The 14257-nt window shown below is 42.1% G+C and overlaps 1 protein-coding gene across 1 annotated transcript in view; it reads left to right on the forward strand.

Moving 5' to 3' along the window:
- Positions 1-619: 619 nt before the first annotated feature.
- The window catches only part of cnnm1 (cyclin and CBS domain divalent metal cation transport mediator 1), an 18583-nt gene continuing 4945 nt past the window's right edge, over positions 620-14257 (forward strand). Inside the window, exons 1-7 of the mRNA XM_008279745.1 lie at positions 620-2066; positions 8211-8354; positions 9547-9687; positions 9847-10016; positions 10184-10283; positions 12290-12435; positions 12885-13128. Of these exons, the coding sequence (XP_008277967.1) occupies positions 620-2066; positions 8211-8354; positions 9547-9687; positions 9847-10016; positions 10184-10283; positions 12290-12435; positions 12885-13128 (2392 nt within the window). The remainder of the gene's footprint in view (positions 2067-8210; positions 8355-9546; positions 9688-9846; positions 10017-10183; positions 10284-12289; positions 12436-12884; positions 13129-14257) is intronic.

The following is a 14257-nucleotide window of genomic DNA, read 5'->3' on the forward strand; positions in this document are numbered from 1 at the left end:
TTCTTCTAAAATGTGTTGACAGATCGAAACTATTGTTTTATAATCTTTAGGGGGTGCCAAATCTGCAAGAAAAATGATTTCTTAGGACAAAAATAAATTTTAACTTGTTAACTCTGCTATTTCTCAAGTCTGAATTCCATTAAGCAGCATGTGCAGAGCTCTCAGGACTTGGCTGCAGTGAAACAGCTGATAAGACTGCCACCTTGTGGTGACTTTACGCAGGAAAAAAGGAGGGAAAGCTAAAATATTGTGATTTACATGCTGCTGCTGACAACACACACGCTTTGCTGTTATCTAGTTACTTTTTGCTATTTCCCCCTTTGGTTGGATTTTCCGGTGGAACAGGTCTACTCTTCACCCTCCTGAGGATCTTTTAAAGTGCTGTATCACATTAATCATTCATGATTGGGCATTTCCTGCCTTCTATTTTTAGAAAGGGGCAGAAAGCAAATAAGACAGGCCTACGTCAGGGCTTGTCATTTATATTTAAGGTGCCTCCCCCCTCCTCCCCTCCCTGCATCTCCCGCTCTCTGTGTAACAAACCACCCAGCTGCTCCATCCATCCCATCCGCACACCACGTGACCCACTTCTCCCATGTCCTTCAGTACTCCATTCAGCATGATGGCTGCGGATGCTGCGGATGCTCTCTGCTGCATCCTGCATCCGCGCCGGCTCTCCTTCCTGCTCCTCACCGTCACCCTCTCCTCTCTGCCGGCCCCGACAGCAGCGCTGCTCGGCGTCCGGCCCGAAGACACGCAGAGCGGAGAGCTGTCCGTGCAGGGTGGGATACTGAGAGCCACCGAGGGGACCCGCTTCCTGCTGAGGGTTTACTACTCCGCATCCCCAGCTACCGAGCATCCCAACAGCCAGAACGGCAGCGGCAGACCGGACGCGGCACCTGCCGCTCCGTGGATCGCGTTCATCGAGGAGCCAGGTGAGGACAGCGGGGATGCCGAGAGGCGGCAGCGCTCCAGAGGGAACCCGTGTGAGGAGGAGAATGCCCGGAGCTCTGACATCGAGCTGCTGGGCTCTTTCAGGTCCACCTCAAGTCACAACTCAGTTTTGGTGGAGCTGCTCGCCAAAGACCTGCGCAGAGACGAGGTGATCAAATACTACTCCATGTGCGCGTTTGATGGAGTAAAATGGGAGCATTTCAGCACCAAAGACTTCTGGCTGGCGGTGGTGGAGAGACCCCCGGAGGCAGATGTTTGGCTCCAGGCAGGGGTCTCGGTGCTGCTGCTGGGGCTGTCTGCACTCTGCAGCGGGCTGAACATCAGCATGCTGGCTCTGGACCCCGTGGAGCTGCGGGTCCTACAGAACAGTGGAACGGAGAAGGAACAGAAATACGCACGGAAAATAGAGTCTGTGCGTAAACACGGAAATTACATCCTTTGCACCGTGGTGCTGGGCAACGTGCTTACAAACACTTGCTTCGTGGTGTGGATGTGCCAGATTTTAGGAATGACTGCTCTCTCAACTGCCTCATGCACTTTGGGGATATTCTTTATTGGCGAGATTTTACCTCACTCCGTGGCATCCAGGCACAGCCTCGCCATCGCCTCCAAGACCCTGTGCGCGACCCGCCTGCTCATGTTGATATTTTTCCCCATCGCATACCCAGTCTCCAAGATCCTGGACATCATGCTGCACCAGGAGATCAGCAGCTTTTACACCAGGGAGAAGCTGGTGGCCATGCTGCGCGTCACAGACCCCTACCACGACTTGGTCAAAGAGGAGCTCAACATTATCCAGGGAGCGCTGGAGCTGAGGACCAAGACCGTAGAGGACGTGCTGACCCCGCTGTCAGACTGCTACATGCTGTCATCGGATGCCGTGCTGGACTTCTGCACCATGTCAGACGTGATGCAGAGCGGTTTCACCCGCATCCCGGTCTACGAGAACGACAGGTCCAACATCGTAGACATCCTGTTCGTCAAAGACTTGGCCTTCGTTGATCCCGACGATTGCACTCCTCTGAAAACAATCACTCAGTTTTACAAGCATCCCATGCACTGCGTCTTCAGTGACACCAAGCTGGATGTGATGCTGGAGGAATTCAAGAGAGGTAACTGCACATCTTCCCGTGTGTCCCTTGTTTCTGCATGTGACTGACTTCTGGGTAAGAAGTCACTGTTGAATCTGTCAGGCGCCATATGTTTGCAACAATCTTAAGATAACCTCCTTCCACATAGAAGCCAAATGTGCTTTGAAGTGAATGTGCACTTAAAAACTACATTTTCAGAGCAGAAGTCAGTGTACATATCAACCCATTGGCTCAGTGGGCCTGCCAGTAAAGCTCTTTGATCCCAAGAGCAGTAAGAGCCATATGTGGAATCTGATACTGTGTCACACAGTGAGTTTGGTTCAAGCAGAGGTTAGAGGCTACCAAGGATCAGAACAGGGTTATCTTAAGAATTTATGCGATGAGAGAGATTTAAGTCATTTTCCCATGACAACACTGTGAGCTTCGTCTGAACTCTACCCCCAATGTTCCCCTTTCTACAAGTTTCACATTTATCAACTCCACACTGTAGTGTCATATTGAAAAGGAGTTTTGCCGGATTTTTCCTTCACTCTAATGGCAGCAGATGGGATCTGTGTAACCACCCTCTCTCTCTCTCTTTCTTTCTGATGCACACACCTCCTGTCTGATAACCATTTTTGCTGATAAGTAAATTGACAGTATTACAGCACTCCACCGCTCACAAACATGCAGCGATAGCATCTGTTCACTCTCGAGCAAAAGTGTGTCGCCTCTCCCTCGGGGAGCCCATTCAGTGCTGATGATAACACTTAATATGATTCAGAATCAATGTTCTGGAGCAAACAGTTCAGACTGCTCCGGTGAAAAAGAGACATATGAGAGGCTGCTGGCACAGCTGTTATGTAAAGATTTCATTGACTTTGGTTCATGTTGTGGGGATTAAGATGTAAATCTGTTTCATTGACAAAGAGAGCTCAGTAGATGTCAGTGGGAGGCAGCTGCTGGCTTTGGCAAGGTCATGAATTAAAATGCCACTTACAGGTCAGAGGGTTTTGTTTCATCTTGTGCAGAATTATGACAAACAGCTTTGGTGAGGCACAACTGATCCGTGCGCTGACCTCTGACCTGTGATTTCCACAGTGTTTCTAAATTGTGTTGTTTATAAATAAGGTGGAAAGGTGAAGTCAAGGTTTCACCTTTACATTGTTTGTGAGCACTTAATTGTCAGCCCACGGTGACTTTGAAGTTCTTTCCTCTCTGTGGGTCGTCGCCATCCAAGCCTGCAGAGCGACCATGAAAAATTCAGTTCCAACCTTTCCCTTCCCCTCTCGCCTCCTTCCTACTTTGCTCTCATGAACTAAGGGCTCCTGCTGTTCAGGAAGCCTGGCTGGAAGCTGTGATGATGTCTCACTGAGAAGGGTGATGGACTTAAGGTTAGAGGAAAGAATGAATATGTCACCAAGAAATGTAAAGGAGGACTGCAAACCGTAAAAATGCCATGCAGTGGAAAACAGCCCAGATGGAAAGACAGTTGGACAGTTAATACTGTTTGTGTTTCAGTTCTTCGACACGTTGAGTTAGAAATAAATGAATACTGCAGTTCCAGCTTTAACTTAGGAATGTTTACATCGGGGTAAATCTATGTCAAATCAGACAGAACTACCAAAACATGTTGCTGCACCATCTCAGATTTAGCTCTTACTTTACCTATTCATTATTTAGGACCCAAAACTAAGTTCTGTAAAACATTTTTGGCTGGATTTGGAGACTTCTTATGTTTTCAGACCCCAAAAAATGTCTGGAAGGCCATTTTAAGGGTCCAATATCTCCAGCACTATACCTCCCACAGCCATTAAATTTGGTGAGGACACAAAAAAAACAGTGTCCAGCAGATCTAAATGATTGAAAAGATTTATTAGAGGCCGACCTTTTAATTATTGGCCCTTGAAAATGGAAAAATGACAAATGTTCATATGACAACACTATTGCGGTTGCACGTTCATATTTTTTTTACTAAAAGACAGTCTTTGGTTGACATTTTACCAACTGTTGAGGCCTCTAATATCAGTAGAATGTGATGTGTGACGAGTAAAATAAGTCAATATCCCGTTTTTTTTGCGATTTTGAAATGCCAAAATGGTGACTCATTCGAAGGAGGTCCATACATTATCGTTACAAGTCGTTGCAGGTTGCTTATGTGTCTTCCTCATGTTAAACTCCAACAACACATGAGGCTTATTTTGTCGTCCCAAATGCTTCCATAGATTTGACAAGACGACCAGTTATTCTTTTAAACAAGCAGAAAATCTTAAAAAGGCAAGTTGGTTGACTCGATCATTTGCCTGGTGAAGAAAACCGCCTTTAAGACTGCACAGCAAGTCAAGAATGTTCTCCAGGATGCAGGCTACATGTTTCTTCATCAGACTTCATGATCGAAATCTCAGACAATTCAACACAAGATGCTACATTGTGGTCAGCCACAAAAACAGAAAGTCCATGGTATAAATTTTAAAAAAAAAAAGAGTTGTGTAATGAATGTCTGTGGACTGATAACATAAAAATCTGCCACTATCAAAATAGAAAAGGGAAAGTGTGGAGAAGAAAAAGGAACAACTGATGACTCAAAGCGCAGCACCTCATCTGTGAAACATGGTGCTGCTTCTGTTACATCTCAGACATGTACGGCTGCCAGTGAAACCGGCACACTGGCTTTTATTGATGGCTTCACTGCTGACACAAGCAAAATGATGAATACAGAGACACACAGGAGAATTCTGTATGTGGACATTCATCCGCATGCATCAATAATTCATCATTCTGCAGGACAACGATTGCAAATATGCAGCCAAAGCAATCAAAGAGCTTCTCAGGGTGAAGAGGTGGAATATCCTGGCTAAATAAATCACCTGACCTCTGTCTGATTGAGCTGCACACTCAGTGTAACTGTGTTGTGCTATGTATCGTGCACAGTTACTTCTGAGACTTGGCACAAAAACTGAATGTTCAGAAGCATCGAGCCTGAAGCACAAAAGTTGTAGAACTGTACAAATATGTTCTTTCTGGACTGTTGCACAAACATCAAATTACGTGATATATATACTCTTTCTGCATTTAGGCTTTCATTGCATGAAAATTTTATCAGCAATGTGAAAACTGCTGTAAATATTTGATTTTATTTAGCTTAGACAAGAAAGGAATTTTCTTAAGTAAAAATAGCAAGACCCCACAACAAAAAAACAACACTGTCACACAAGTAAAACACAGCCCTCTAAATGTAAGTGAATAAAGATTAAATATGTATCAGCAACAAAATGTACTTAAAGCTTTAAAATTTTGCAGAATAGCCTCTGACAGTATTATTATGTGGCTGGATCATTGGTATTAATGCATCATTGTGTATAAAATGAAGCTTTGATTGTGGTGTTGGTGGACATCTTTTAACTGCATCATAATGCTGGATAGCTTGTTTGAGGCAAATATACTTAATATTACATAAACGTATTAATCTCTTGTCGGTAAAATCATCTAAAGAACAACTATGGAAGTAATACATTAAAATATTTCTCCCTGTATTGTTGTGTAAGTACCTCAAAACTGTACTTAAGTATAGTTATTAGTACAAGTATTGCTTTACTTTTACTACTGGATGCACAATCTTAACTCAACAATCTTACATCTTAGATCACATTAAACAGGTAATGTAATATAATAATAGTTCAAACCAAAGTTGTTATATGTGCATGTATGTTAAACTGGGTGGAAAATATTTGCTGCAGACGCATAACAAATGAATCCTTCTATACACTGTAAAATTTTTAAAAAAGAATCTGTAATTTTACCGATTTTTTCTGTATTTTTGAAATAAACCAAAAATATTAATGCAATTACAAAAACAAAGTTTGAATTTACATATTTAATGTGTAAAATAGCATTAAAAACCCGCGACTGTTAATAACCATAAAATGTCATTTTTTTAAATGAAAATTTGAATTTTTCTCTCTTATAAAGACTTAAAATACCTTCACACATTTATCATGATTTCTCAGATATTTACTTTTTATTCAAAAGATAAAACTGATCAATTTAAATTCAATTCATAGAGTTAAATACAATTAATTTGTGAAATGAATTATTAGATAAATGAGAGATATCTTGTATAATTACTGAAAATTTTCCAACAGAAATGTGTTTTTGTTAGTGATGCACAATATTGAAATTTACGGCCGATACGGATACACGATATCAAGATGTCTGATATCACCAATAAACGATACTACCGATGTCGATATTCAGTTTTTGTTCACACCAAAAAATGAGTATAAGTTAGCACTGTGAGAAAACTATTCAAAAGAAGCCCGTAACAAATTAGACCACATAGTCTTCTTTATTACGTAACAAAAGTAAACCATATTTTAACATATTTACCAATCAAGTCCAGGACCATTTAAGTAAAAACATCTGTGAAATAGCAGCAATATCAAATGTAGAGACGAAGGCGCTAATGTTAGACAATCATCGTTTTTTTACATCAGCTAAATTTGTTCATCAGACCAATATCGATATATCGGAAAAAACACTAATATCGGCCGATACCGTTGTGGTCACCGATATATTGTGCATCCCTAGTTTTCATCAATGTATAATGTCAATAACTTTTGGTCAATTGCAAAAATGTAGTTTTTTGATTCACTCACAACTCAAAGTACAAATGATCGAACTAATGATCTAAAATTAGAGGAAAATCCAAAATGTACCATAAATATATATTAAAAAAATTATATCATCATTTATGAGATGGTTCAATCCTGTTCTTTTACAGTATTTTTTTGTGATGCCAAAGTTATCTGAAAGTAATTTTGTCAGAAAACAGAAAGAAAAATTACATACAAACAGATGCACAATCTGAAACAACACATGAATTTTTTAAACATAGACGGCAGCAGCGTGGGAAACTGGTAGAACAGAAACATTTGCAAAAGGGACAACCGTGGAGGACCCAGTTTTGCCTCGGGCGTGTGTGTCTGCGTGTCTGGTAAGTGTGTGTCGTTCTGCAAGAGTATTATGTAACATATGAATGATGTAATGCAGTTCCCGGGCAACATCAGCAGCTGAGGGCGAATCCACGTCTGACTCACCTGAGTTCTTCAGACAAGTGGACCTGAGCCCTGAGAGCGACCTCGCCATCTCGGCCAATCTCACACAGCTATTGGAGATGGCTGCATGTCAGTCAATCAGCATTTTTTTTTTTTTTCTCTCTCTCTCGTCTTGTCGCAGTGGATTAAAGCGTTTGATCCATTTTATCCCCTGGCAGTGATCCCCTAAATCGGCCCATCTCATATGAGCCACAGATTTCGCTCAAAGTAAGGCTGGAGACTGTTTATGTCGAAATCTGTGTTCTAGTGACATCATAAATTTCGGTTAGATAACTTATCCGGTCACCAAACTGTGTCATGCATTGACGTAAGCAAAGCAAATAAATTACAATAACAAGGCCAACGTTGATATTAAATACTTGAAGCGTAGCAGCAGATTTTTGAAAATGTCAGTGTTTTATGTTAAAATTGAAAAAAAAAAACCCAGTGAAACATCAGGAGTTCACGGTCCTCCCTCTCCTTGTGATTTCTTGTCACATTCGCTTTGTGGACTCGCTGCAGAGATGCTGCTGGCGAGCTCTGTCATTGTATCTGGCAGGCTTGTCGTGTTCGGCTAAACAGTTAGTGAGTGGGAGCTCTGAGTGGGAGCGGTTTGCTCATGGATGTGTAAAGTGTGTGTGTGATGTTTAGTGTGTGTGTTTACAGAGGTGGCAGCAGCATGGGCAGTTTATTCAGCAGATGCAGGCATCCCCAGACTGATTGCATAATCTCAGTGTTTACGTAAGGCCCAAGTCTTGCAAACTGTCAAAGTGTCTCCAGTCTAATCCCCCCAAATGTCCACTTTCTTCTCGTCTGACTCTCACACACACACACACAGAAAACACACGAGGGTAATCCTGACTTTGAAATAATATCAAATTCCTGCTTTCACGGCCTCCCAGCTCCAGTTGGTGTGTTAATGCTGATTTTCATCTTGACTGCACAGATCCAGTTGGAGGCTGTTGACTCGAGTTATTTTTATCCGCTGACGTTGTCTCTCAAGCCTTTGTATGCACACTTTTTTGGCTTGAGCTCACATTTCGAAAAAAAAACAATTCGACTGACCGTTTTTTTTCTTTACCGCCGACCGCAGGTAAGTCCCACCTGGCCGTGGTGCAGAGGGTGAACAGCGAAGGCGAAGGAGACCCCTTCTACGAAGTGATGGGCATCGTCACCCTGGAGGACGTCATAGAGGAGATCATCAAGTCTGAGATCGTGGATGAGACAGACCTGTACAGTACGTATAAGCACAGCCATTATCAAGTCCCGGGTTTTCAAAATCACTGCTGCATTAGCTGTGAATCAATTTCTTTTTTGTCATTATTTCCAGCTCCCATGCTGAATAGATTTTCTCTCCAATTGTTACAGCAGCAGCAGACAGAGTTTGTTCAGCTGTGTCCACATCGTTAGTGGAAAATGCTCTGATGAACAGCATCTATTTACATATCAATAATTAGGGATGTTGCAAGTACAATTGGAGTACGAACAGGACATTATAATTTCCTTTCTCTGCCACCTCTCCGCTCCTGTTTTGCCGTTACACTATTGATTCAAGCCTTCCCTCCCCTGTTGTTCCCAGCTCCTTCCTGATGCATAATTAAATAATGGAAATAAATGACCCGGTCGCACAGATAATCACCATAATCCGCTCATTTTTAATTGGCTGGAAAGGCTCTCGATAGAGAGGCATTCAAATGCCCAACTCCCTCAGTTCCATATCTAATCTGGTTTGTACTGTCTCTTCACTCGCTGAATTTGACTATTTCCCTGCCACGATTAACGTAAAATGTTCTACTGAGTGTTTCCACAAACACTGCTGCTCCCAGAGGCCATGAACATCAAATTTTGAAGTGTGCTGCAATTTTAATTGCATGCAGAGTGTCTGAAAGAGTCTCTGTCACTGGTGCATTTGTGTTGGTGTTCACAAACTCTTTTTTTTCTGTGTGTGTGTGTGTGTAGCTGCATAATTATGCATGTGTATAAATATAGCACAGGGGAGCTAATCTCTCCAGACTTTGCACTTGAGGCCTTTGTAGCACCAGCTGTTCCTGCTGCCGCTGTGATGTATTTAATGGAATATAATATAGTTAATACTCCTCGCATCTGCAGCAGATAAGTCCATTTTATCAATCAGAGGTCTGCTGACAGCACAGAATAAGCTCAGGCTATGTGCAGCTGTAGTTTCATATACTAAGCATGCAGCATATACAGCAGCTGCACCGGCTAATTAGGTCAGTGGCACATCGAAATAGTTGCTAATTCTCTGCACAGCAAACAAAATTGCTGTACTCGTGTAGCACATCTAGCGAGGCAAATTCAATCAGTGAGAAGTTTGTGCTTTCCCTCCCTCGGCTTGTATCAGAGCATGTGCGATCTGTTAAGTCTGCGCTGTCGTCTATGCACTTCATGTGATTTGTGTTTGTTCACAGCCGATAACCGGAACAAAAGGCGAGTGTCCAACCATGAACGGAAACAGCAGGACTTCTCTATCTTCAAATTGGCAGAAAATGAGCTGAAGGTGAAGATCTCGCCCCAGCTGCTGCTGGCGACGCATCGCTTCTTGGCAACAGGTAGCGTTCACACGTGTCTAGCATGCAGAACATTTAGGCGGATTCTTGGATAAATTCAGGGTCAGGACATGTGATGAGGGAGCACTGTGTTCTTTCTTTGACCCTCTTTTACATTGTTTTCTTGTGCGTTACATGTGTCTACACGAATCGCTCTCGCAGAGGTGGAGCCTTTTAGGCCGTGTCACCTGTCAGAAAAGATTCTGCTGCGTCTCATCAAACATCCCAGCGTCGTGCAGGAACTCAAGTTCAACCCCAAGAACAAACACGCTCCTCAACACTACCTCTTCCAGAGAAACAAGCCTGTTGACTACTTCATCCTGATCCTGCAGGTAAACTCAAATAAAAGGGCTGTTAAAGATGCATTGTGACAACTACTTCTGTGCTTGATATTATTATGACAGTGTGTTTTTTTCTGCATAATTGCTGTGTGGGAGGCTCCATTAGATGAGTAATCACACAACTGTTCACATTGTTAATCTGGCTGGTAATGTTGCAGGGACGGGTGGAGGTAGAGATAGGAAAGGAGGCCCTTCGGTTCGAAAACGGAGCGTTTTCCTATTACGGCATGCCAGCGCTCATTCCACCCCTGCCTATTGGTAAGTCAGTGCACACATGAAGCGATGCATGTGAGTAGTTCTGGAGGAATCAATGGAGTTTACAGCGATTACAATGATGAAATGCAACAGGGGTGCTAGTGTTGTTCCTGTCCGAATGCCACCCGGTGTCTGTACATAGCGTCCGTTTGCAAAGAGCAGCAGCAGCCACAGCAGCAGCAGCAGTCGTGGGAAGTAAGTAATTAAAAGAAGTGATTTGAGAGAATTTCCCAGTGGAAGGACATGACCTGCACAGGATTATATGAAATCCAGCTAAGACTGCAGAGCAAGCAGAAAGCCTGTCTCTTACTCTCTCATTTCTTGCGGTGGTTTGTGTGCACATTTGGTATGTGCGGCGTTCAGGATGAGCTTAAAGCCATTCCGGAGACCCCATTAAATATTTGAAAATCCCTTCTTAGGACATTACAGAATTAAGAGTTTTCTCTTAAGCGGCCGCAAAAGTATCACATCTCAAAAGAGCAGTTTTTTGAATGTTTTTTGGAGACGTCGCTTTACAGTGGAATGGCATTTACTGTCGTTTATTAAGGCAGTGCTCAGCTTGAAACCATGCAAAATAAAGGTGAATGAACAGGACCTGGATAAACTTCTATCTCATGGAGATCTGTGGTTGCTGCTGAACTTCCTTGTTGAACATTTTAGAAAAACTTGTGCTTGACTATCTCTGATTTTTTTTCTTCCCAGCATGAATTCTGGATATTTATTTACGAATATGTTTGTGAAATGTTATCAAATATCAAATAGTTTATGAGATAACTTTTTTTTTCTGTTAAACTATAATACCACAATATCTCAAAATATTCAAAAAGAAAGCCGGAAATGTTCGTTGTTGTTTCTCATCTTGCCATTGATTCAGAATCTGTGATATTAGATAAGTCGACCAAATAGTCTCTGATTGTGGGTCAGTTAAAATATTTAGAAAATGAAGGTGCCATGAAAAGTCCCGTCTTTAAACATGTTAACTAATAACCCTACTATGAAATAATTGATCACAAGAATGAAAGCAGTTATTTCTGTAGAACTTTCATAACTAATGGAGCAGGTATGACAAGTTGTACTACTAAAACAATGCCAGAAGGCTTAATCTAAAAACAACAGAGTTTGGGAGTTTCAAAGTGGTTTTGCAAATATAACTAAATATATATATATATATATATATTTTTTTTTTTTTTTTTTTTTTTTTTTTTTTAATATGGGCATATTTTACATTTTAGGATTCCACTTTGGAGGCTGGAGAGACAGACTGAACTGTTTCCTATTATACTTAATGAATTCATGTACTTATTGGAAGAGATGCTTGGAGGTGACATGTACTCACACTTTAACTTCCTGCAGAGAGTCCAGTTTGTGACATTGGTCTCAAAGGTCAAGGGTTTTTTCCTAATGGAACACAAAGCAAGAGAATTCATCAAACCGTTTCCACAAAAGTATGTCAAAGAGTGAAGTTAGATTAAAGAAAATGTAAAAGCAGGTTTCTTGAGGAACTCTTTGTGTTAAAATATGACTTCGTTTGTAAATGTTTGCAACAAGTTCATCTGCTAAGTGTGTCCATCACTTTATATACTCTTAACCATCCATCGACACATGTCTTAGTGGTTTAAATGGTTTTGGAAACATGACGATGCTCATTTCATGAACTGAAAAATGCTTTCTAACACATGTACACAGTCGAGTAAAGACTATTGTTAGCCACAATGAAAATTTCTCAAAATGAATGAAGCCTGCTGATCTGGTGGAGAGCTTGTTGGATTTTGATTTACTTACATGTTACTCAGAAATAAGTAAATCACTCAGAATACAATTCAAGACTGTTTCCCTTAATTACTGATAATTAGCAGGTTGGGGAGGTAAAGGACAGAGATCATTTTGATTTGGCTGTGTGAGCTCATTTTTGCACTTTCTGACGATAGTTTTTGACCCAATGAAAATGAAGTATATGTGCAATATTGGAAGGAAAAATAAATAAAAGTTTCTCTTTGTGCTGTGTTCAGGTCAGAGGTACAGCTCCCGGGGCAGCGGTCTGAACCAGTCAGACTCATTACTGAGCGGAGGCAGCGTGGGGCAGCTCACTGCTGGAGGAGGCGTCTATTTACCAGACTACTCAGTCCGGCAGCTCACAGACCTGCAGATCATCAAGGTTACAAGCATAAATGCCTCCTCACACACAACCCAGAAACGCTGCTATTATAAACTCAATTAAATCTCTAATTTCCTGTGCACTGAAGGAAAAAATTGGTACCGAGAAACTGCACTTTTAAGCTCCTTCCATTTAATCTTCAGAATTTTCCCCAAAATGCACCCTCTTCCTCTGCTGCTGCGTTTGCCTTTGATATGTCCTAATCCCTGATTCTGACTGAACACAGACATCCTGTCTCTCACTCTCCCTCCATACGCCCTCTTTCCTTTAATCACCAGGGATAATTGAGCTCCATTTCAACCATGAATATTTTCGCCTTAAATGATGAATGCGCCGTCTCGCTTCACCTCTCCCCCTGCTTTTCTTCTCCATGCTCCCTCCTGTCCACGTGCACCGGGGCAGCCATGCGTGCACACCGATGATGACACTTGTTTCCTCGGTGCCCACAGATCACCAGGAACCACTACCAGAACGCCCTGACGGCCACCAGGATGGACAGCTCCCCTCAGACGCCGGACCCGGTGGATCCCGACGCCAAAGGGAGGCCTCCGGTCCCAGAGGCTCGCTCGCACAGCATCGCCCTCCCCCTCACCCACACTCACACCCGTCTGGGGCTGGCACGCCTTGCACACCTCCATCCCCACGGTGGCCTTCGCAACACCTCCCAGCTCAACGAGAGAAACCGCATCGTCCGTGAGTAGCAAACAAATTGTGTTTACATTACTGTGGCGAGCTGGCTGAAATCTTTAGTCGATAATTAATTAGTTAGTCCACTGGTGATCTATTCAAAGTGATTTTTCACATGCACGTGCCAAATATTGAACATTTCCACCAACTAAAATGCAACTCTTTTTGTTTGAATTCCTGCTGCAACAACACAAGTCTGTCAGTTTTGGACACTTTTTGAACAAAATAGGCAAAATGAAGACATCAATTTGGAGATACGGAAATTGTGAGGGACAATTTCCTAGTTTCCTCCATTATACAGACTAATTTTAATTATATTGAATAGTTTGTAATAAAAATCAATAATTAGGGGGTTAGTTTGACAGGTGTATACTCACAAAAATGCTTTTTGTGTGGATTTCATTGGAGAGTATTTGAATCCACAGCAGTGAAAACTACATTTTTTTGGATGTTTATGTCAATCAAGTTTAAAGATTAATGCAAAATATCTGCTACTGATGGATCAAATCCAGATAAAAGAAAATCCTGACCTTTGACCCCCACAGTGGCACAAGGTGGCCCAACACCCATCAGCATACCTCACGTTGATTTTTCCTTTAATTTGTCTCACATGTGTGAAGCACTTAGCATTGTCCTTCAAAAGTCTAGAGCTCCTCTCACCCTTTCATCACAACCCGATGTCAACATGTGGCATGAAAATCTTTTACGACCAGACATCACAACCTCTTCATTCCCTCTCAGATGCATCACTTTACAGTTTACTGCTCCACTTCCTCCATAAACCCTGTGCTCAGTCATGGGCGTTGTTAATCCCGTTGCAAGAGGCTCGGTATCAATTAGACGATTTATTGGACTCGTGGAGACGCCAATTAAATAGGAAGAGGAGCTTCAAAGGCTCAGAAACATGATTGGAGGTAAAGGGGCCAAAAGCCTGGCAGGAGCAACACATGATGAATGTAACGATTTGATAGGACCACAGTGACCTGATGACTGTTTGGTTCAGTCCTGTAAAAAGCCCCAAAGACATTTATAGCAATAACAGAATTAACACACACACACAACCAATTATCCTTTTAAAAAAATTAACTGCTCCCAGTATTTTACTGTATTTTTATAGTGCTATTATCGTAATTTA

Source organism: Stegastes partitus, unplaced genomic scaffold, assembly GCF_000690725.1.
Source record: "Stegastes partitus isolate 25-593 unplaced genomic scaffold, Stegastes_partitus-1.0.2 Scaffold169, whole genome shotgun sequence".
NCBI classification, from domain to species: Eukaryota; Metazoa; Chordata; class Actinopteri; family Pomacentridae; genus Stegastes; species Stegastes partitus.